Source organism: Bactrocera dorsalis, chromosome 3 (genome assembly GCF_023373825.1).
Source record: "Bactrocera dorsalis isolate Fly_Bdor chromosome 3, ASM2337382v1, whole genome shotgun sequence".
In the NCBI taxonomy this organism is placed as follows: Eukaryota; Metazoa; Arthropoda; class Insecta; order Diptera; family Tephritidae; genus Bactrocera; species Bactrocera dorsalis.
Window position 1 is genome coordinate 10,218,250 of NC_064305.1, and position 24,821 is coordinate 10,243,070.

The 24,821-nt window shown below is 35.6% G+C and overlaps 2 protein-coding genes and 1 long non-coding RNA gene across 5 annotated transcripts in view; 2 read left to right on the forward strand and 1 right to left on the reverse strand.

Annotated features, from left to right (window-relative positions):
* Positions 1–24,821, reverse strand: part of LOC105233810 (probable cytochrome P450 6g2) — a 75,559-nt gene that overhangs the window by 41,834 nt on the left and 8,904 nt on the right. The gene's annotated exons all lie outside the window — the stretch shown is intronic.
* Positions 1–24,821, forward strand: part of LOC125777724 (uncharacterized) — a 72,419-nt gene that overhangs the window by 40,556 nt on the left and 7,042 nt on the right. The window lies entirely within an intron of this gene.
* LOC105233823 (cytochrome P450 6g1-like) lies at positions 806–24,148 on the forward strand. 3 transcript variants are annotated; one of them, XM_049453007.1, is made up of 4 exons: positions 806–1,778; positions 22,304–22,776; positions 22,863–23,654; positions 23,747–24,148. In XM_049453007.1, exons 1-4 carry the CDS (start codon positions 1,553–1,555, stop codon positions 24,047–24,049), a joined length of 1,794 nt encoding a protein of 597 aa, XP_049308964.1. In that variant the 5' UTR covers positions 806–1,552; the 3' UTR covers positions 24,050–24,148. The 3 variants fall into 3 exon arrangements, with proteins under 3 accessions (XP_049308964.1, XP_049308965.1, XP_049308966.1); XM_049453008.1 differs by lacking the exon at positions 806–1,778 and adding an exon at positions 18,441–18,567; XM_049453009.1 differs by lacking the exon at positions 806–1,778 and adding an exon at positions 18,449–18,567 and having other exon boundaries at positions 22,301–22,776.

A 24,821-nucleotide genomic window follows, 5' to 3' on the forward strand; every position in this document is an offset into this window, starting at 1 on the left:
TAGTGCCATCGGCTCGAACTTATGTTCAAAAACTAGACCTCAAATATCCCTAAAACCAATACCTTTCGCGCAGTGTAGCTCAGGAGTATACTTGGCCAAAGTCGTTTAAAATTATATGCTATCTATTCGGTTTATAAAAGTTAAAACCCGATTTTCCTACACATTTCTTACTCAAAGTTTTATAAAGGACAACTACTCGTCGTGTTACCATTGATTCGCAGTGGAGCTGGGTGTAAAATTATGTGCTTTCTAGAGCTTTCGGATTATACAAGTTGGATTCTGATTTATCTATGCACTTTCTGCTTCAGAAACGCTATAATATAGAGTGCAATCCCCTCAGTTACAGTCACTGAAAGCTCCATTGAGACCCTTATTTCTTGGCACTGATAATGGACTTAATATAAATTTGGGATTCAAAGGTGTTGTATAATAAGTTTGCAGACTAATCTTGTGGCAGCACAGGCCCGCAGAATGGGACTGACAGATCGAAGAGACTGCAGGAAGTGTTTAGAGTATGACACCAGGGAAACAATATAACATCTTGTCCCGCATTGGTACACTGGAAAAGGTATCGATAATGAGGTCACAGATTCTGTTGAAATTTGCTTCAAGTGCAGTCATCCTAAAGGATAACTACTCGTCATGGACGTAGTAACTGAACTCCCTCTGGTATTGCAAATAACCAACACTGATCTATGCGTGGCTCAGACCAGACTAATCAAACTAAACTTAATCTTACGGCCAGATGCATCCCTGCTATGGTCCGCTATCTCAGAAAACTTAAGTTAGAGTACCTCAAGCAGATCTCTTACCTCTCTACTCATTTTATAGTATTTTTCTGAACAAACTTACATAAACTTAGCGTAGTTTCAGACGAGATTTATGCCAATAAGTTCGCGTTCTAATAGCCACCAAGTTATAATAGCATTCATGGCCCCCCAAAGTTTAAAGTAGTCAAAAAAAATTGACTAAGCCAATTATGCAGAGTCATTTAAAACAATTTCTTTTTGAACTTGTGCCCTCTTTTTGCTAACCAAGGAGGCGCAGAGAGACTGTAAGCCAACCGCGATAAAAACGGATATCACTTTAGCGACTCGTTGGGCAAGCAGCCAACAGGCAATCAGCCACTGCGACTTGGCTGGCATTTAACACAATCATTAAATAATAACTTGCTGGCATTTCCATTTGCATTTCATGCACCCCTCATTCCCCTCTACACATTTCATTTTTGCAATTATGCCAGCTGGACATTTGAACGCATAATGCTGCGGAGAACACTTGTTAATGAGGCCTGAGCCTAGTAATTAAAGAACGCTGTCTAACTAACTGCAAAGCTATGGGCGAATGCACCTAAAAATGTGCTGTAATATAGTGTGTATAGAAAAGTGTAAACTGCATAAGTAAATCGATGTACGCGCATGTGTTGCGATGGCTAGGGCAGCACGCAGCATCCGCGCGATTGCATACGGGACACAAATAAATTCATTCGCCACTGTGAGTCGACCAAAATAGACGCGCGTTAGGTTTTGAGCGTGTGCGTGTGTATATCGCGATGGGTGAACGCATAGCAGCAGCAGCGGCGACGGCCGTCGGTGCACGGCATTCGCGCATCAGTCCAACACCGGGCCGTGGCAGTAAGGTCGCCTATACGCTGTGCCCGCGCATGGAGCCGCCGGATGAGAAGGCAGCGTTGCAGGTGCAGCGGCGCACCTCGGCAGCGAAGGGGCCGCCAAATTGTGTGGCCATACCGATGTCATCCATACAGACTAACACAAAAGGTGAGTACCCAGGGCATCTCAAATGAAATGTTGTTGTTAATGAATATTAACTTCAAATGTGTGGACTTGTAGCAACATAGTAGATCGTAGAATAGTAAAATTTAATTGCTTTTGTGAAGAATAAACTGAACTGTGAGTTCCATATTTAACAGAACGTATTTTAGTGATCTAAAGTTCCAATGAAGTTACTGATACTATAGATGGCGCTAGGAGAGGTATTACTACATACTTTAGGTAGCTAAGGCTTCATCATCTGGTTATTGGAATTGAATTAAACTTGAATGACAGTACTTCGTATTTTGAAGTTTTCTTTCTGAGTTAATAATATTCCTTTAAATTTTATACCAAAATTTAACGATCCTTGATCCAAAACTTAACTCGCTTGCGATCATCTCTGAAATATATAAGACACTGAGACCCTTGATAAGCTACCGTGGAAAAGTTTTAGATATTAAAAATATATGTTGCTCTTTCGTAGGTTATGATACCTAAAACTTTTCTAGATCAAGGTCAAGTAGTTCTTTGGAAATCCGGCAATCTACTCAGGCCAGAAGTATTTCCCATTCGCACAGCAGCTGGTCACCTGGCTCACGCAAATTCCATACATAGGTTTATTGTTGGCATTTTAGTCGACAACAGAAATCCAACTTGTTTCCACTCCGAAGTAAGATGGGAAGGGTTCCGTCTCTTGCGAGCTATTCAGCTTTACAGTTTCCAGCGATTTCGGCCAGGCACCCAAATGAGTGAGACAATGAAGTAGAATGATGATGTTGATATATTTACTAATAATAATAATAATAAAGTAGGAGGTTCTAACTTTTCAGCCATCGTAGTCCCCTTTCGGACTTATCTGAAGGTGTGTGTGGCCCCTTTAAGTCCCGATGGAAAACATTTCCTCTCCGATTGGCCAAAGCTTCTGATCGCCTCAGAGCGATTTCTTCTTTCTGACAGTCCAATTGTTCACAATACAGGTCCGAATTAAGAGTTTGGCGGTCTCGTGTGGACTCGATGGAACACATATTCTCTTCTTGGTCAAAGCCGACTATTAAAATTCAAAAGTAATGATACAAGCACTTTAGAGAAGTGCTAACAGATCACTGTTTAATTGGCAGACATGTCATTAGACTTGGAACACCATACAATGACTACTTATTGTATAAGCTGACAAAAAATAGAAGAAGAACAGACTATTGTGTAGTAAAATAATTGCAACTTTTATTCGATGGTTGCTTCACGGTGACTCGAAGGTTGCACAATTATAATTTTTTATATTGATGACCTTCACCTTGTCAGAATTGGAATCAGATCCAGTATTTCCAGTCTACTGACGGAATAAATGCTGCCCTTCTTGGAAGAGCCTGTACTTCGAAGCAATATATTTATAGCTTTCTTAATGCCAGCAGCTTCTGCCTGAAATATAAACGGAGTTATCCGGTAGCCTAACCTAAGTTTGTAAGAAAAGGTTCTTACAGAAAACTCCGCCTCCAATCTTCCATCCGAGCTTCGATCCTTTCGAAAGTTAATTTTGAAGCAAGCCAACAATCAGAAGCCAACTTAGAAGTTACGTCGTAGCTGAGAGTGTACACGAAGACCGTGGAGAAATACAGCTTGTGTTAGAAGTGCAGCCTTCAAAAGTTCCAAGAAGATCTGATGTTTTCGAGACAATTTTTTTCAGCGATGAGGCCTATTTCTGATTGAATTGTACATTCGAGAACTCTTTGGTGAGAGATAATTTGACGTTTTGGGTCTGTCGATTGGCCACCAAGATCGTCTGATATCACAACGTTAAACTTTTTCCTGTGAGAATATGTTAAGTCTAAAGACTATGCGGACAATCCCGCTTCGATTCAGGCTTTGGAGCGAAACATCACGTGTGTCATTCGCCACTTACCAGTCGAAATGCTCGAACGAGTCATTGAAAATAGGCCTCAAGGGATTGACCATAGACGTAGCCGTGGGCAACATTTGAAAGATATAATCTTCAAAAAATAATTGTTAAGGAATAATCTTTCGAATGATAATAAACACATTCCACATTAAATTTGAAGTTTCTGTGGTTATTCTTTAAAAAAGTAGGGAACCTCGAAATGGACCACCCTCTTATAGCATCAGCTATTAATGGATTTCTAGACTTCATACAGGCATCACTTAGTATGTTGTGGTTTCAGAGTTAAGGGTATAGAATAGAAACATACTAAAGATTTGTTAACATACTTTTCTAATTCTAGACTAATTCAGTTTTCATGCTTCTTCTTATTTCGGCTTAATTAAACTTTTATTCACCAACAAAAAAATATGTTTTAAGCGGAAAACCTACCGACCTAAAGCCTTCAAATAATATTATATGTATTTTTTTCTCTATACATAAATAATGGCATTCTATATTATTTACTTTCAACGATTTCCACTCAACCTTTTCGCATTTGCCTAAACCATTGACGCCACATATTGCGGTAAAATGCTGCATTTACAGATGAATTCCAATGTCGCACAATAAAATGGTTGAAAATAAAAACAAACTAAGTGAAAGTAAAAAAAAAGTGTTCGAATAAATTGCAAGCGCCAGCAAAGAAAAAATAAACAAAAACAATTGAAATAAAAATGAAAATAAAAGAAAGCAAAACCACTAGGCATTAAGTCAAAGCTCCATGAAGTGCCCATTTACCAGCATTCTCATCGACTCGCTACCCTTCATTTGGCAACTGTGCATACATTTTCCTCAAGTAGCATGTGCTGGGCGGTGCAGAGGGGAGTGCGGCAGTGCTGCGATTTGTTTTGCCATATTTTCCATTGTTTACGACGCGGTCACAGGAAAGGTTGCATCTTGGCCAAAGACTTAAATGCGCCTTTTGTGTGTGTGTGTGGCTTTTTTTTCTTCTGTGCCTTGCCATAAGAGCCAACAGGTATTTAGCCTTGCGTTCGTGGTTAGATAGACAAAAATATAATGCTTACGATAAAATTGTGGTTACACATATACGCGTATGTGGGTTAAATGTTTACTTTTTAAGTTGTTGGTATGTATGTATTGCTGCCCAGGTTTTATAGTCTTCTGTAGTGAAGGAATTTTGAAAACATAAGCTGTAGGCTACAGAAAGTTATTAAAATCCATAAGGCAACATATGAAATTTATGTTTTATTCGTTCTAGCAGCACATAAGCCACACGAATCGAGCGTATAATGGCCATAACTTTTTCCTTCAAGTTAGGTTAGCTAGCCGCCATGCGTAGTTAAGTGTTTCAGCTGCCTTTACGAGATAAAGAAAAAAATAATGAAATATTATGGAAAGTGAAAATTACTTATTTAAGTAAAAGGTTAAACTGACATACAATCATGAGCTGTATTTCAGAGTAACATAACCTTATTCATGGATAAAACTTTCCTGGTATGTACATATACTTATTTGCTATTTCCTCTAAATCATTTAGATGTGATCGTTGAAGCTCTCATAGCTTGTAGTTATTGATATCGTACACCGTCCTTAAAACTCGTAAGTCCATGATTCTGACCAAGTTTATATCTAGGAAATAGTGCAAGTTGAATTCTGTGTTCAAATGCTTATGGTTTGTGCAACGCTAGTCTTATATAAAGTCGAATGTTAAGCCTTTTAAAGAAAGAGGAATGTAGCAAATTCAATAAATTCGATTTATGAGAGCGGGTGGCAGTTTAAAAAAAGATTTCTTAAGGTTCGATTTGTAAAGAACAAACGCTGATATTGTGATTTATGCATGGAAACGCCTAAAAAGTTTCTCAACTTAAAAATTTCAGCTCTTCCAAGTAGTACTACAATATAGTTATACAGGTATATAGTAATGGGATCTGGGCACTTTGAAAGCTGTCATAATTTTTCAAAGTGTTCATTAGTCGATTCGGTTGTACAATGACTTGATGAGAGTAAATATTTTATATTTCCAACAATTTTTTATGGCGGCGATCTAAAGAATCGGTTTGATATTTATTAAAAATTCAGCTATTTAGAAAGTTTATTGGGTAAGCTAATTGTGAGTTAGAATATAAAGTCATAAGAATGGAATTAGTGAGGTGTTTCATCACTAAACCAACAAAAAATCGTAAAAAAAGTATATATTTTGAGAGGTTTTTAAAAACTGTTTGATTTGAAAATAATTCTGTGATTATTTACTTTTTTAAACCAGGCTATATAGTTAGAATAATGAAATCAGGGAAGTGCTTTAAACTAGCCAATATATTAAAAAAAAAACAAATGAATGATAATTTTACATATTTTTATGAAAAGAAATTAAATATAATTTTATTTTTTTTTTTATTGATTTGAATGTAATTGTGTTATTTTTGATTTTGTTTTATGGAAGAAAAAAAATATTTTTGTACCACGCTAAAAGAGTAAAATTCTTACTAAAAATATATATAAAATATAAAAATAGAAGAATGGTATTGATGAATAGTTTCTTAACTAAACCAACAAAAATCCGAAAGAAACATTGATTTAAATTTTTTTTGTTAAATAACTATGTTTGAGACATTTTTAAATATCTTTTGATTTGAAAATAATTTCAAAAATATATACAAAAAATATTTTCGATATTTAAAAATTGGTTTTTGATGTAAAACTAATTATGTGATTTGTTTTTTTTTATTTTTTTAGAAAAAAAAAACTATAATTGATGAATAGTCACTTCACTAAACCATCAAAAATTCGAAAAAATATTGATTTAAATTGTTTTTTTTAAATAATTATGTTTCAGACATTTTTAAACATTTTTTGATTTGAAAATAATTTTAAAAATATATACAAAAAATATTTTCGATATTTTAAAAATTGGGTTTTGGATATAAAAATAAAAATAATTATGTGATTTGTTTTTTTTTATTTAAAAAAAAAAAATATGTTTTTAAGCCATGCTTTAAAAGAAAACTTTCATAGTATTAAAATATATGTATAGTCAAATAAATTATTATTTAAAAAAACAAACAATTTTTGCGTTTTTTCATACTTTTTCATTTGAAAAAAAATTTTAAGATTTTTATTTTTTGTTTTTTTTTTTGGAAATAATAATATTCTTGATTCTTTTTTTATTAAAATTTTTTTTTTGAAAATATAAAGTGTTTGTCATACAAATAATTATGTTTACGTGTATTTTAGAAAAATATAAAATTTAAGCACGAATTATAAAAAAAATAATTTTTGAGTTTTTTTTCCATATTTCTTGATTTGAAAATAATTCTGTCATTTTTAGTTTTTTTTTTAGAAAACATATTATTACATAATTTTAATTATTACATAATATGCATAAAAATAATAATTTAAAATATTTTTTTTTATTATATTTTTTATTAAAAAATATTTTTGAGATTTAAAAATATGTTTTTTATAAAAATTATTATTTGAATTCTTATCTTTTGTAGAAAGAAATACAATTTTTGAACCACCCTACAAAAGTAAAACTTTTATAGTACTAAAATACATATATAGTCAAAAAATAATGATTTTAAAATTCTTCGAATAAAAAAATTAGTTTTTTTATATTAGTTTTTTTTTATATTTTTTTTGATTTTAAAATAACTCTGTGGTTTTTTTTTATTTTTTTTAGAAAAAATTATTTTTTTCAATATGATTATTTATATTATTATTTTTATAATTTTAAATCTTGTTTTACTAATTTTTTTTTTTTGTTTTTTTAGAATAGGGTTTTTGATGTAAAAATAGCGATGTGATTTTTCTTTTATTTGCTTTAGAAAAAAAAATTTTTTTGAACCACCCTCCAAAATTTAAACTTTCACAATACTAAAATCTAGTATATACTGAAAACAATATAATTTTAAAATTGGTTATTTAAAAAGAAGTTTTTGATACTATTTAGTATTTAATTTTATAATATTTTTCTGCATTTTTATTAATGTTTTCTTCATGAGCAAATATGTGTAAAATATATATATTTTGTAAAAAAAAGTTATGTTTTTTGAACCACTCTATTAAACTAAATCTTACATAATACTAAAACAAAATTATTTGTTGAAGTAAAACTTTCTTAATTCATAATTCTCTATTAAAAATAATTTTAAACAAAGTCGTTTACTTTTATCCTTAATTGATTTGTTTTTTCCTTAAAACATGATTTTTAATAGAAAAACTTGATCTTTTCACCCACCCTGTAGAAGTAAAACACTCATAATTTATAACTTTTCTCAAATTTTATTTAGTTACAGTTGAAAAGAGTTTATATGTTTAGTATGTTTATATTTATCACAAATCCACATATCCAAAAACCGTCAGTATTTGCGCAATAAAGAAATTTTCGCAATTAACACTACAAATTTTGAGATAGCAAAGCAATTTAGCCACAAAATTTTAAAGTAAAAATTATTGTATGTCTTTGAAACTAACTTCTAAAGAGCTTATAAAATTGTAAAGCCAATTTTTTATTTATTTCTCAAAGCAATAAATATATTGCATAGAAATTACCATAGACGCGTTATTAAGGGTCTCACGGGGCGTATGAGTAACCTTATGAAACAACAATATGGTAGAAAATTATAGTTGTGGAAGAAATATATTACTTCCGATATACCGAAATTTGACAAGATTTATGAAATTGTACTTACACACATAGAAATATGCACATACATATGTGCGTGTATACTTATATATGTATACACTTTTATTTACTCATAATGTACATATATGTACGTACATTTATGGTCAACTGTTTAGCAGCGTTAAAAATGCAATCTTATTGCCGTAAAATACAAAAAACGAAGTGCACAGGCATAAAGATTTGTTTCAATTTGTTCAAATTTTTTTCATAGAAAAACAACAACAATTGTTTCGAAGAGTTATAAATATATGCGCTACGCATATTTACCAACAAATGCATAAACACATTATATCAACAAAAGCGTTTATTTATGTTATTTTGTATTAAACTGTTATCTGTCACAAACAAAAAATGTATTGTCAATAATTTAAGCACAATATAAACACATTTTTTTTTTTTTTTTTTTTTTTTTTTTTTTTTTTTTTTTTTTTATAGTAGGGGGAAGCATCGAAAGCCGGAGTGCGGAACTTTAATCCGCTAAACCTAACCTACTCCCAACTCAAGACTCTCCCACGGAACCACCGATTAAGTATTACTTCGTGGGAGGGACAAGACATTTAAGTCTCCTCTATTGCGCGGACTGACGGACGCCTATTCTGTTGAAAAGATCTCAGTTTGGTCATTATGAATGCTGACGCTTCGCTGACAGCTTTCCATTTATCCGTCGACTGACACATGAGTGTCGTTAAATTATCGACCGTGAAACTACCACCAAGTGTGGTTTTTAGCTTTTCCCTTGTATTCGTGAATCGAGGGCAATAAAATAATACGTGCTCAGAGTCTTCTATATACCCTGCGCATGTCGGACAATTCGGACTGATGTCGTTGTGGAATCTGAAAAGGTAGCTTCTAAAGCATCCATGTCCACTAAGCATTTGGGTCATATGAAAGTCTAGGTCCCCATGTCGTCTGTCTATCCATGAGTGGATATCTGGTATGAGTCGGTGGGTCCATCGCCCTTTGGATGAGGAATTCCACCGCTCCTGCCACATTTTAGTGCTCTTGTTTCTCTCCTCGATCCTTGCCGATTCTGTTTTGGGCGTTGATAGCTGATATAGACGCTCGAGTTCATCTCCCTGGATGTCAATGGGCGGCATGCTGGCTAACACTTCAGCAGCATCGGTTGATATAGTCCGGAAAGCACTTATTACCCGGATTGCAGAAAGTCTATGCACTGCAATTAGTTGTTTAGCATACGCTTTTACATCCATTGCCTGTATCCATACTGGTGCCGCATACAGTATTACGGAGCTCATTGCCTTCGCTATTAAGAATCGCCGGCTGGAACGCACACAGCCTCTATTGGTCATCATTCTCGATAGGGCATTATAAATTTTGTTTGCCTTGGCGGAAGAATACTCCAAGTGCTCTTTAAACTTTAATTTAGAATCTAATATTACTCCCAGATACTTCAATTGCGGCTGCGAAGTAATCTTGCATTCCCCAATGGTGAGCTCTATTCGTCTTCTATCTTCCTAGTGCTTATCAGTAAAACTTCTGTTTTTTCCTCCGCCAGTTTCAGACTCATAGCAGAGAACCATTGACGTAGACTATTTAAGCACTCGTTACATTTATTTCTCAGGTCGGCTAATTGTTTGGCGACTGCTACCACCATGAGGTCGTCCGCATAAGCTACTAGTTTCACGTCTGTTGGTTGCTGTATTCTTAGCACCCCGTCATACATAAGGTTCCATAATAGTGGGCCTAATACTGAGCCTTGTGGTACTCCACTCGAGATAGAGTAGCTCTTGGTGCCTTCGTCCGTCTCAAAAATCAGCTTTCTGTTTTTAAAATAGCTCGCTATTATGTTTATGAGGTATTCAGGGGCCCGTATTCCATCCAGGGCTTTAATTATTTCTGCCCATTTTGCTGAGTTGAACGCATTTTTGACATCCAGGGTTATCAGCGCACAATACTTTTTTGTGCCCCCTTTCCATCTTTTGCCACTTACTGCACATTTCGCAATATCGACGACTTCTCGTAGTGCGTCAATAGTGGATCTCTTTTTTATGAAGCCGTATTGTCTCTCTGATAATCCGCCGGCTTTTTGGATTGCTAGTTCCAAGCGGTTTCTTACAATGCTTTCGTACACTTTCCCAATCGTGTCGAGCATGCAAAGGGGTCGATATGATGAAGGTTCTTCTGGTGGCTTTTTTGGCTTTGGGAGTAGAACCAGGCGCTGAATCTTCCATGGATCGGGGAACACCTCTTCTAATATGCACGCATTGTACATGTTAATAAATAAACTGGGTCTAAGAGTTATGGCTTCTTTAAGGGCTCTATTTGGTATACCATCTATTCCGGGCGCTTTAGAGTTTTTGATTTTTTTCGCAATAGCCAATAGTTCGTCTTCTGTGACTAATAGGGGTGGCTCCGTAGCTTCGTTTCTTTTAATATAGGAAATGGATGCATGTGTAGGGAATAACGCTTCGACAACCTTTTTCATAAATGATGCGTTCTTAGGTTGCTGCGACTTATTTTTAAATTTCGACATACAAATTTTGTATGCCGATCCCCAGGGGTCTATGTTCGCTTCTTCACATAGCTTTTCGAAACAGGATCTCTTACTACGGATAATGGCTGACTTCAGGAGCTTTTTTTGGCATTTAAATGCTTCTCTGAGGCGGATTTCGTTTTCTCCCCCCTGGTTTCGCTGTGCGCGACGTCTAGCTGAGTGACAGAGCTTCCTCAGCTTGGCAATTTCGTCGCTCCACCAGTATACCGGCTTTCGGTTGTTATTGTATCTCGTCCTGCGCATAGTTGCGTCGCATGCTGCAACTAGTTCCTTCTGCACAGCGGATACTAAGTGGGTGGCGTCTTCGCCTGTTGCCTTTGCCGCACTCCAGACGCTCTCAAAGACGTCGGTATCGAATTCCTTTTCACGCCAACTACGTTTTCGAGAGGGATTTCTGCGAGACAGTTCCCTTTCTTGGGAGAACGACACTTCAGCGAGTATAGCCATATGGTCGCTATTTGTGTAAATATCTGATACCTCCCACTTGATATGTCTGCTAAGCGTGTCGTTAGCAAACATTAGGTCTATTATAGAACCTTTACTACCCTTTTGAAACGTATTTTTTGTGCCATTGTTTAGAATCGTGAGGTTTGTTTGACTCAAAAATTCTAGAATGAGGCGACGACGGTGATTTGTCATTCTGCTACCCCAAGCAGTAGACCATGCGTTAAAGTCACCCGCTATTATTATTGGCGATTTGTTTCTGGCCTCTAGAGACAGCTCCAGGAGAAAATCTTCAAATTCTCTAATTGTTGCGCTAGGACGAGCATAGCAGCTTACAAAATATATGCCTTGCATCTTCGCCCATGTAAAGCCGTTATGGATGTCTTTGGAGCGGGATGAGAAAGCTTGTCCTTTGCAGGCCCATATTGCTGCCTTTCCACTTCTATCTTTACACCAAGTGCTCTCCGAACGCAGTCTATATGGCTCGCTTAGTAAGGCGACATCTATATTCTCTTCTTGAACTGTTTGCTTTAGCAGATCTTGTGCTGCAGCGCAGTGATTAAGGTTTAGCTGTAGCAACCTCGCTACAAGCGCGTCAGTTGTTTTTACTTTGCACTGTTTGGCGTCAAGTGTAGCCCGGTCCAGGTTATGCTTTCACTGTCTTCAACATGCAAGAGCACGCGTCGGTCTTGAAACCTTTTGTTAGTCGCCGCATCTTTTCGCACAATTTTCAAACCATACTCCTGTCTGCCAACTTATCCAGCTCTTCGTACTCAAGCATGCTTATTATCGGTACCTCTTTCTTTTCGGTACCTATCCGATCTTGAACGTGCAGTGGTCGATTCTAACGTTGCGAGGTAGGCAGTCTGTTTTCCCTCCACTGCGACAGGGCACATCTCATCGTGCCAGCTGTTCTTTTGCCTTTTACAGATAATTGCATATTTAATATTTTGATGGTTATCGACTTCTTAGTACCACAAATTTAGTTTTCCAGTCATTAACAGGGCTTCGTTTTACCGAAAATGTACGAAAAATTAGCAGGAACATTTTACAAAGCAAAAAAGCGATGGAAGAAAGCTATCAGTTTATAGTGACAAGAAAGTCCCCGGAAATTGAAAATAAAATGCAAAATATTTAATTATTCATCAATTTGTATTTATTTTGTCGCCTTTTAAGTTATCCCCACTAGATGTAATACAGTCCACGAAACACTTTTCATAAGCTCTTTTGGGATGGAAACCTGTTTACAGTACTCTTTTTGAAAAAAAAAAAAAAACAATCGACTTTATGAGGACGAGTCGAGCAAGAACGCGTTTCATATCTAAAATACCCACTAAAATCATTCGAACGGATTCGCGAGAGATGTCGAACTCTCTTGCCATCTTTCTAACACTTACCGGACGATTTTCCAGCACCAAACCCTTCCAGTTTATGAATAAAAATAAAGATTTTGAAATAAACGAGAGCAAATCTTACAAAATTCCTGATAGTGTCATGAAAGGTGAGCACAAAAGTGTCCAAAACCGATCTTATAGCTATGGCAACCAAATCACTATTGACTATAAAATTTTAAAGTACAAAGTTCCTGATATAAATACATAAATACATACATATATACATAAATATACATCTCTATGTGTATGTATCTTTTGCATGTTTGTTTTGTCTCTACCAAATTAAATATTTGAAGCCGGGTTATCTTGGCTTTTTTTATTTTATAGAATATACATACATATATTAGGACAGTAGTCACTGTTGTTTATTGAATGGCTTGCAGAAATCAGTTAATAATTACTAATTAATGAACCGGCACCTAGGCAAACAAAGCATAAACACAGTTATCAGCACACTTGAAGAGCTTGCGCTACACCATACTCGTACTAACACACCCTTATAAACATAGCATTATGCGATAGTTGCTTATCACTAAGCTGAAACGATTTTAGGGAGATCGCTTGCACATTTTAATCAAACATACATGAAGGCTTTTAAATAAGTCATTAAAAATGTTTATATAAATATTATCGGCGAACGCCTTAGGCAATTGAATATTTAATGAAAATTATTTATGTATTTTAAACGGTTGCAATCCGATATAGTCGCACTTATCTCGGATATCGCTCTCGAACTGGTGAGCTTTAACATTTTTCACGAACAGCGAAAAGGGTTACCTTAAAGATTTTAAGGCTAAACTTGGTACTTATAAGCTTTAGAGGTCGTTCTAGCTGCGGTTCAATTAGTGAAAGCTGCTGGGAGGATACTACAGCCCACATAAGAATGCTCTCACCAAACTTATATATTATATAAATTTATTGATTTTAAAATAATAAAGGAAGTACAGCACATACATTTTGGTTCTACAAATAGACGGTAGCGCATACTATATATGTATATATCCTGAAATTAATCAAAACATTATATATTCCATCAAAATAACTTATAAATAATATTTTTCTTTACTCATCTTACCATCTACGCTCTTCGAAAGCAACGCGCATAATGCTGTCGATAAATACTGCTTGCCTCTTGGCGGCTCTTTTGGCGCTCGCCTACGTTTGGTGTCGCTACACATATGGCTACTGGAAACGCAATAAGATTCCCTATATGACGCCATTCCCACTGATTGGCAATATGCAAGTTTTGTTTACAATGAGCAATAGTTTCTATCTATATCTAACGGACATTTATAAAGACGCTAGAATGTCAAAAGCTGCGGCAGTCGGCATCTATATACTCAATCGGCCAGCGTTACTGTTACGTGAACCGGAACTTATAAAATCCGTGCTAGTAAAGGAGTTTCTGAAGTTCGCCAATCGGTCAGCCGGCTGTGATCCACACAATGATCCCTTGGGTTCGAATAATCTATTTTTTGTAAACAATCCACAATGGAAGGATTTGAGAACGAAAATAACGCCGGTTTTCACAACGGGAAAGATCAAACAAATGTATCCACTAATGACTGAGTTTAGTACACGCATCAAAGTACCTAACTTTTGCATGATATATATTTTTTACTATTTGTATACCTCGTAACGTAGATCGGCATGGAGTTGGAAGACCATTTGAAATCGTATGCGAAGAATGGTGATGCTTTCGTAACTGAAATTAAAGAGGTTTGTGCACTCTTCACCACCGACATGATTGCCACCATCGCTTTTGGTGTGAAAGCCAATAGTCTTGTAAATCCAAACGGCGAATTTCGCACGCAAGGACGAAAACTGTTAACATTTACACTCCGTCGTGCCATTGACTTCTTCATCGCCTTTTTCGTTCCCAAGTGGGTCACTACACTGCGTGTTAAAATTTTTACAACCGAGTTCAGTTCCTTTTTACGTGACACCATTGAACATGTTATGGCTTTAAGAGAGAAGAGCAAAGCAACGCGTAACGATTTGATCGATGTGTTGTTGAGCCTTAAACAAGAGGCAGTTGCGAAGGGCGAATATAATGCGCAGTTGCAGGATATGTTGACAGCACAAGCTGCCGTATTTCTATCAGCTGGTTTTGAGGGGCCTTCTTCGACGATGACATTTACGCTATATGAATTATCCAAACGTCCTGATTTACAAGAACGTCTGCGCAATGAGATCTGTGAAGCTTTCGTAGCTGAACAGGGTAAAATGTCATATGAGACTATCAATAATCTACCATATCTGAGTATGGTAATGGACGAAGTGTTGCGTTTATACCCAGTACTACCCTATCTCGATCGCGAGCATCTGCCGAAAGAGGGGGAAAAGCCATTCGATCTTAAACCGTTTTACGATTACACAATGCCAATAGGTATGCCTGTTTACATACCAATCTTTGGCATACAACGTGACCCCGAGGTGAGTGAATATAAGATTTAAACAATTTCAAACGCTATCACAATCTCTCATTTCTAGTTTTGGCCCAACCCGAACACCTTCGATCCTGAACGCTTCAACGCTGAAAATAAGAAAACCCATAAGCCTATGTCGTACCTTCCCTTCGGTACTGGACCACGTAACTGTATTGGTGGCCGTATCGGTTTGCTGCAGTCGAAAGTCGGTTTGGTGCATATTTTGAAGAATCATTATGTGACCACATGTGAGAAGACACCGTCCGAAATCACTTTCGATCCATTGTCCATATTTTTACATTATAAAGGAGGCATTTACTTGAAATTTATCAATGACAAACGCTATGAACGCAATGTTAAGTAGTGAATGTTCGAAATTCGAACTAATTTCGAAAAATAATCGGTACAGTGAAAAACGGCTTAACATTTTTTTTAATAAAAAATACATATGTTCAAATATCATTATCTATTTATATATTAATATACATATGTATGTACATATAATATATACATACATACATATATATACTCATGCATTTACATGTATTGCGCATCAAATAATCGTAAAAATGCATGGGTAAAGACAAGTCATAAAGTTATAGATCAGATAACATTAAAGACACACACACACACACATGTATTAAATTGCATAGTTAAAAAAAACCTCATGTGGTGTGCAATACATACAAACATATACACATACTCATATATTTAATTATTTAAGTTAGCTTTAACAATTATATATAAGCAAGGCAAATATCAAAATAAAGTTAGAATGAAAAAGTTCTCACTCAAACAAAGACGTTTCATTTCCCCCCACCAGTGGTCAGGAATTGCAAATTCTTTTTTGAGGTCAATATTCGATGATACAAATCAAACAAAGTATTTAAAATAACTTAAAATGGAAATTTGTTACTGAAACCTTAAAGTAATGCGAAAGAATGCCTACATAGTGATGGCTGTGAGATGCGCGCACAGTGTGAAGTTCCGTCATCTGAACTTGACTACCGTCCAAGTGTGTAGTTTTCTATTGGCGGGCTTTACTATGACCTCTACACTGATCGCGCTCATCTTATTGTGGTATAAGAAGAGAAAAAAGTTATTAAGCATACCCGGAGATGTGATGCCATATATCTTCATTTTGAGGGATCCAAAGGTTTTTCAAATTCGAAACACATTTAACAAACACTTTCTCTGAAGAAAGGAATCCGTTTTGGTAAATTCCTAAGATCTGTTATTAGAATTTTAGAATTTTTTCTCTCCATATAATAAGGTTATGCGAAATATCATGACCTATCGAGAACTTCATTCGATAAATGTATATACTAGTATATGGCTTACCTTGGAGTTTAACCATACAGCTCCAAGTACCATTCAAGGTCTTAATCTCGTTTTGCATATCGGCGAGAAAAGTCCTGGAAAGCAGCGAAGCATTTGATTCAGGCGACACCCCTCTACTGAGTGCCACATCACAAAGGCAACGAGGGCAATAAGATAGTGGACTTGATTGCTATAAGTAGTGTACGGCTGCCATCCGAAATTGTGATCAACATTGAAAAACTCATGCACGAACAGGACAGGAGCATGACAAGAAAAATCGGAACGTAATGGATCGATATATTTCGTTGCAAAGCGACAAAAGTCATGTCTGAAATGGTAGATCGAAAATATACACGGTACTTACTGGCGCTCGTTAGAAGAGATTGTTTGAACGAGATTAAAGTATTCACTGTCCGCAGTCTGGTGGCGTCACACGCCTGCAGAATGCGGCTGACAGCTCGAGCAGACTACAAGAAAATAACTAGAGCAAGTCACCAAGGAAACAATGGAGCACTTATTGTTTTTTTTTTTTTTGTTATTCAGCCAGAAATGAGCCTCTTCGCTGAAGATGATTTTTCGATGAAAATCTAGATAATCAAGTTGTTGCTCAGCCCATTCAAGTGGTCAAGCGGCTTCAGTGCTTGTGTCAATTTGATCTGGTAAGGTTGTAGGCCAAGATCTTTTCGCAAAATTCATCACAACGCCGTCAGGGAGATGCCCACCACTTGAAAACGACGTGTGAGAGTCTAATCTGTATTCTCCTTAACTGATGCGCTAACGGCAGCAATATTCTCGACACTTCGTACACTTTTTTGTCTCACTGACACGGGAACATTTTTTACTGTGCTTGTGGTTTTAATTTTTTCCACTAGACGTTCAATTGTTGATCTGACAGGACGATTATGGCGACCATAAATTGGACGTAACGCTCTTAAAGGTGAAGCCACTGACTTCGAATTTCGTAGTGGTTCGGTAGCAAAGTTTAAAAATTTCGACTTGTTGTTGGATCGTATATCTTTTTATGATAAAAAGGCAAACCTTACTGAAGAGATATGTCAAAAAGGTGGGGAAAATAATGGCGTCCTATCGGTCTACTTTTGTAACGTCCCTATTGAAAAACCCGTTGTTTGTAAAGGTAAGTGGAAAATTTAAGTTGGCTAACGTCGTCTGTCGGTAACGCTTAACCGCAATGCATTTATCAAGAACATGAAGGTAGGTAATCTAAATTAATTTGCAGAAATTCCCATATAGCTGGATCGTTTGTTGTGCAGGAGTTAGGTTATGGAGAGAGCTATTTGGGGAAAGTATTCGCTGAGTCATGTCAGTGAGACGTTTTGGCATTATCGCTGAGATAGAGAAGAGGAACGGAGCTTGACGACGACTTTTATTAGAGGCACACACACACATACACGCATGTGTTTATGTAATTAACACCAAGCCGGCAGTAAATCCGCTTATTAACAGTTATTTAAAATTTTATTGCATTACTGTGCACAATTATAGAATGCAAATAATTGTTATTATTTATTTCTACGTCTAATTTGATTGATAGTTAAAAAACTTCGCAATGTTTTATTCATTACGACTTTAAGTAGCATGCAAGTGGCAAAGCATTTAAATAAGTTGTTTAAGAAACACCCATACACTCACGCCCGCACACGCTTATGCGCGTCTTAGCAGTCATTACCGGCGCATGACTTGACGTTTTCGCAATTGCGCACCGGTAAAATTAGGCGCTCACTCGTGTTTTTGTAACAACACGCTTATACTTGATTATTTATAAATAATATATATAGCGGCTTATTTATGTATGTATATATGTGTGCGTAGATAAAGAATTTGGCAATTCTGAATTATATTTTCGGAATGTCCAAGTTTTTGATAACACAATTATACATATGTATGGCTGATACATATTTACATAAACATACATACACATATAAACATCTTCATGTACATTTAACAATCTTTTAAGAAGTACTTATGTATGTATGTTTTAGATAGAAAATAAAAGATCCAGCTTGTAGGACTAGCATACTTAGTGTTATTTTGGAAGTGCGTTACAGAAGTTCGGCACAAACTAAGACTTCTTTTATAAATAATATTTTTCTTGAGGTATACTACATATACATATAAGTTAAGCAACTTATATTCAGTTTAAAAAAGTTGATGTGTTATATAAATTATATAAACTTTTGCAACAAGAAAAGAAACAATTTTAATTTATTGTATTTAAAATTTTAGAAAAATAAAAAATTTTTAAATCTTGACAAAAATTAGAATAAAATATTTATATTAAATTATAACAACATTTTTTTGAAATAATAGAAGGAATGTCGATGTACTATTAAAAATTATATAATTATTAAATTATTTTAACGTGCTTAAAAATGGTATAAATCTCAAACTGAGATATTTTAAAGCAAAAAATAAAATAAATAAAAAAAAAATAAATAAAAAAAAAAAATAAATAAAAAAACAAAAATAATAATAAAAATACATAAAAATAATAATGTTTTTTTAATCAAAATTATTAGTGCAAAAGCCATAAAATAAATTGAAAACTATTGGAAAATTAAAAAAAAAAGAAATTTTAAAACTTTAAAAATATATTTTTAGTAAAAACAAATAAAAAAATAAGAGAAAATGTTAACTTCGGTTGCATCGAAGCTAAATACCCTTCACAGGTGCATTTCTATTAGTAACTATGTGTTCAGTTTGTATGGCAGCTATATGCTATAGTGAGCCGATCTGAACAATTTCTTCGGAGATTACATTGTTTCCTTAAAAAATAATCTGTACCAAATTTCGTGAATATATCTTGTCAAATGTGAAAGTTTTCCTTACAAGAACTTGATTCCGATCGTTCAGTTTGTATGGCAGCTATATGTTAAAGTGGTCTGATATCGGCAGTTCCGACAGATGAGCAGCTTCTTGAAGAGAAAATGACGTTTTCAAAATTTCAAAACGATATCTTAAAAACTGAGGAACTAGTTCGTATATAAACAGACAGACGGACAGAGAGACAAACGGACATGGCTAAATCAACTCAGCTCGTCGTACTGATCATTTATATAAATACTTTATAGGTAAAAAAACGGTTTAGGATATCAATGAAATTCTTTATTCATGTGAAACTACATTGCAATGTATGGAATTCAATTTCTTTGTATGGCCATCACGGGCACACTTGCAGACGTACGCAAGCTGAACTCAGTTTTCGACGGTTTTCGAGCATAAGTCGGCCGATACTTCAGCAATTTCACGTTTGATATTCGTACAAAGCTCATCAATCGTCGCGGGCTTGTTGGCATAGACCATAGAGTTGACGTAGTCCCACAGAAAATAGTCCAATTGACTGGGCCATTTTGTGAGATAACACATTCATCAAACGTGGTTTTCAATAAATCGATTGTGACATTTGCTTGTAGCGCCATCCTGTTAGAACGACATATTGTCCAAATCCGTTTCATCCAATTTAGGTCAAAAATATTCAATTATCATTGAGCGGTAGCGATTCCCATTCAGAGTCCTCGAAACACTTTTTATAAGCACTTTTTGTGATGGCCTTCACCCCTACAGCGAATTTTGTTTTATCTCTTCGATCGATTGAAAATGGGTTATACGAAGAGACAATTTCAATTTGGGGAACAAGAAAAAAACACAAGGAGCCACATCTGGTGAATATGGTGGTTGAACGATGATATTCAATGCGTTTTTCGCTTGAAATTTGGTCACAATCGTGTCTCAATGTGATGGTTCATTATCATCGTGTAAAATCCATGAATTGTTCATCCACAATTCCGGCCGCTTTCGACGGATGTTCTCACGCAAACGCCTCAGTACGGCCAAATAGAACTCCTTATTGAAAGTCTGTCCCTCCTAACACTTGTTCAAACACCATTCAATACAGTAAAATTTACAAATAAAGGTGAAACCCTTTTTTCTGTCCAGTTAATTTAATTTAATAGAGCTTTCACTGTATTTTATATTTTTGAAATATTTTTACTATCCTATCTTCTAAGTTGGTTCAAACTGGACACAGTGTGCTAAATTTTACTAAAATCGGTTCAGTAGTTGAGGAGTCCATCGCGGACAAACAACGTGACAAGTACTTTTTATATGTACATTTTTCATTTTTGTTGTGCCTCTACCAAAATAAATATTTGAAAGCGTGTTATCTTGCCTGTTTTTGTTTTATAGTGTATATAATAGGACAATAGTAACTGTTGTTTATTGAATGACTTGCAGAAATTAGTTAATAATTACTAATTAAACTAGCGACACCTAGGCAAACAAAGCATACTTATCAGCACACTTGAAGAGCTTGCGCTACCCCATACTCGTACTAACATACCCTAACGAGCTTTGCATTGGTCGACAACTGCTTATCATGAAGATGAAACGATTTTAGAGAGATGACTTGCACTTTTTAATCAAACTTACATAAAGGCTTATAAATAATAGAAAAGTTTATATAAATATTATCGGCGAGTGCCTTATGCAATAAAATACTTAATGAAGATTATTTATGACCCTAATTTATAAACCTTAATGCTATATAGAAAATCCTAGAGTGAAATGTAGATGGTTTTCTTAACTTCAATAACTTACTTCGGTTACAAGTACTATTCTATTAAAGGGTAGGGGTAATAATTTAGCAACGGAACACGAATTATTTCTCTGTTATTAAGGGGTTATGGGTTTCCTCGAATAACAAATAGCACTTTTTCAACAATTTCTCACAGAAAAAATTAAATATTTTATTAGAATTTTTATTGTTAGAAACATACATACACTATTAACAAATAAATTCTGAAATTTTTGGATCAAAATATTTTAAATGCGGTCTTTGTGGCGCCATTTCCGGAGACCCCTCGGAAAAAGTTGCCCACGCATTGACAGGATAACTCCCTACAGGATCATCTAAAGTGAAAAAATACGTCCTTTAGTTGAAACCTTAACATGGAACTTGGACGAATGAAAAGAAAACTGAAAATTGGATTTTCGGCAGACATTTTTATAAAAAAATTAAAATTTTACTGAAAATTTCTCGAATTTTTGTTTCAAATAGTTGTAATCGAAAAAAAATTCTTCGTCCAAGTCTTTAAGAATTGTATCTCAAATACCTGTGTAAAATTTCATGAAGATCAATTCGATAGCTCTCGAGAAGTCTTGCCAACAGACCTCAAAAACATAGTTTCGATAAAAATGGGCTTAAAGATGGCCTGCTTAGCCTCGAGCGCACAATTTCGCAAGGCTGTATCTCCGAAACTTTTGTCGGAACAACTTGAAAATTTACGAAAATATGCTAGAGGTGTTGTAATTAATTTAAGAAGAAAATAAAAAACTTGATTTTTTCAAACTCATGAACCCCTTTAAGTACTTCTGGATACAACAACAAAATTTGCTTCGCTTTTCTATACTCTATCAACTCATATTTCTGACCACCGATATGATATTACATTCTGAAAACAACATCGAAATACTCCGTTGATGAAAGTGAAATGCCTTAGACCCACTGAACCAGCCCAAAAAAATCCAATAAATCCCTCCTTTAGCTTCAAGAACTCTCTTAAGGACTAGTTAAAATGAAATAAGAGCAGGTAGAACTCTACGTCAATAAAACACACATTTGAAGCCTGTTACAAATTCTTCAGAATTATTTAAAAAAAAAAACAGTGTGCAAATTTTATTTCCGCTAATATTTTTAGACGGCCCTTGTTTTTATTTTTTTTATATTTTTTGTATAATTTTAAGTGGCTTTCAGGGCCACCACACAAATCGGCAAAACAACTTATAATTAATATTTTTCTTTACTCTTCTTACCATCTACGCTCTTCGAAAGCAGTGCGCATAATGCTGTCGGTAAATACTGCTTGCCTCTTGGCGGCTCTCTTGGGGTTGGTCTATGTTTGGTGTCGCTACACATATGGCTACTGGAAACGCAATAAGATTCCCTATATGACGCCGCTGCCACTAATTGGCAATATGGAAGTTTTGTTTAAAATGAGCAATAGTTTTTATCTGTATCTATCTGACGTCTATAAGGATGCTAAAATGTCAAAGGCTGCAGCAGTCGGCATCTATATACTCAACAAGCCAGCGTTAGTGTTACGTGAACCGGAACTTATAAAATCTGTGCTCATCAAGGAATTCTCAAAATTCGCCAATCGGTCAGCCACCTGTGATCCACATAATGATGCTTTGGGTTGGAATAATCTATTTTTCATACGAAATCCACAATGGAAGGATTTGAGAACGAAAATAACGCCGGTTTTCACAACAGGAAAGATCAAACAAATGTATTCACTAATGACTGAGGTAAGTGCACGAATAATTGTACCTAACTTTAATATTAATATATTATATATTTTTTGCTATGTGTATCCCTCGTTTCACGCAAATAGATCGGCACGGAGTTGGAAGCCCATTTGAATTCGTTTGCGAAAACAGACGACGCTTTCGTAACTGAAGTTAAAGAGCTTTGTGCAAACTTCACCACCGATGTGATTGCCACCACCGCCTTTGGCATTAAAGCCAATAGTCTTGTAGATCCGAATGCCGAGTTTCGTGCGCTAGGCCGAAAACAGCTAACCATTACATTCCGTCGCGCTATTCAATTCCTTATCGCATTCTTCTATCCGAAATGGACCACAACATTGCGTGTGAAAATTTTGGTACCGGAGTTCGAAACTTTTATACGTGGCACCATCGAACATGTTATGGCGTTAAGAGAAGAGAGCAAAGCGCCGCGTAACGATCTGATCGATGTGTTGGTGAGCCTTAAACAAGAGGCAGTTGCGAAGGGCGAGTATAATGCTCAGCTACAGGATATCTTAACAGCACAAGCAGTGGTATTTATGGTAGCTGGTTTTGAGACGTCATCTTCGACAATGACATTTGCGCTATACGAATTATCCAAAAGGCTTGATTTACAAGAACGTCTGCGCAAGGAGATCTGTGAAGCTTTCGTAGCTGAGCAAGGTAGATTGTCTTATGAGACTATCAATAATCTACCATATTTAGGTATGGTAGTTGACGAAGTATTGCGTTTATACCCATCACTACCTTTTCTCGGTCGGGAGCATCTGCCGAAAGAGGGGGAAAAGCCATTCGACCTTAAACCATATTACGATTACACAGTGCCAGTAGATATGCCTGTTTATATACCAATCTTCGGCATACAACGTGACCCAGAGGTGAGTTAGTTTAGCTTCGGTTAACTGAGTACTTACTGAATCAATTGAAGTTTCAAGCAATTTTAATGTCCATCACAATTTTTTTATTCTAGTTTTGGCCCAACCCGAACACCTTCGATCCTGAACGCTTCAACGCCGAGAATAAGAAAACCCATAAGCCTATGTCCTACCTTCCCTTCGGTACTGGACCACGTAACTGTATTGGTTCTCGCATCGGTTTGCTGCAGTCTAAACTTGGTTTGGTGCATATACTGAAGAATCATTATGTCACTACATGTGAGAAGACACCGTCGGAAATTTCTTTTGATCCACTGTTCCTAGGCTTAGGCCATAAGGAAGGCATTTACTTGAAATTTGTCAATGACAAACGCTATGAGCGCAATGCAAGGCTGTGAATGTTCAAAATCCAAACTAATTTCGAAAGGTATCGCTACAATTAAATATTTATAGAACTCTTTTTTTTAATAAAAATTATTAGGAAAATGAAAAAGAAATTTATTAATGATCCTTTGAAGGTAGGTTTATGACCAACACAATTCTCAGTCTTTTTGGACCTTTGGTAACTCTCGAAAATGCTTTAATTTATTTTTGGAGAACCGATATAGGCAAAGATGAGTTTCAGTATCTCATCCGAACGTCGAAAGAGGACTTTACTTCTCAAGTTCAAACTGACATCTGTTGGCAAGAGTTATTCTGCGTTGGATTTCGAGGCTCTGAAACCTCGTTTGGCTCGGAAAGGAGATACTACGCGTTCCTGACGGTGTTTTATTATTATTAGCATTAGTTTTTCGGAGATACCAAATTCAGCCATCACGGCATAAAGGCTGCTTTGAAATCGTTGAAGAGGTGGTGGTGAATATCTCGTCAGTTGTTGATTTTCCAGGCGTAAAGATACACTAGTTGGCAAAGATTGTGAGGTCTTAATATGAATCACTTGAACGAAAGCTTGATACAGCTACTTAAAAAAAATTCGGCTTTCAGTTCGAAATCCTAATAGCTTTGAAAGTTCGGGAAACTTTCTCTGCAATGTAAGCATGATTTTGTCTGATGTGAATAAATTAGGATTAAATAAGACTCAAAACTTGGCATAACTAATCCTATGTGTAATCATAGCATTGTCTCTATCGATATGGGAGTTTGAAGTTGAGAAGAGCTCGAAAGAGATTT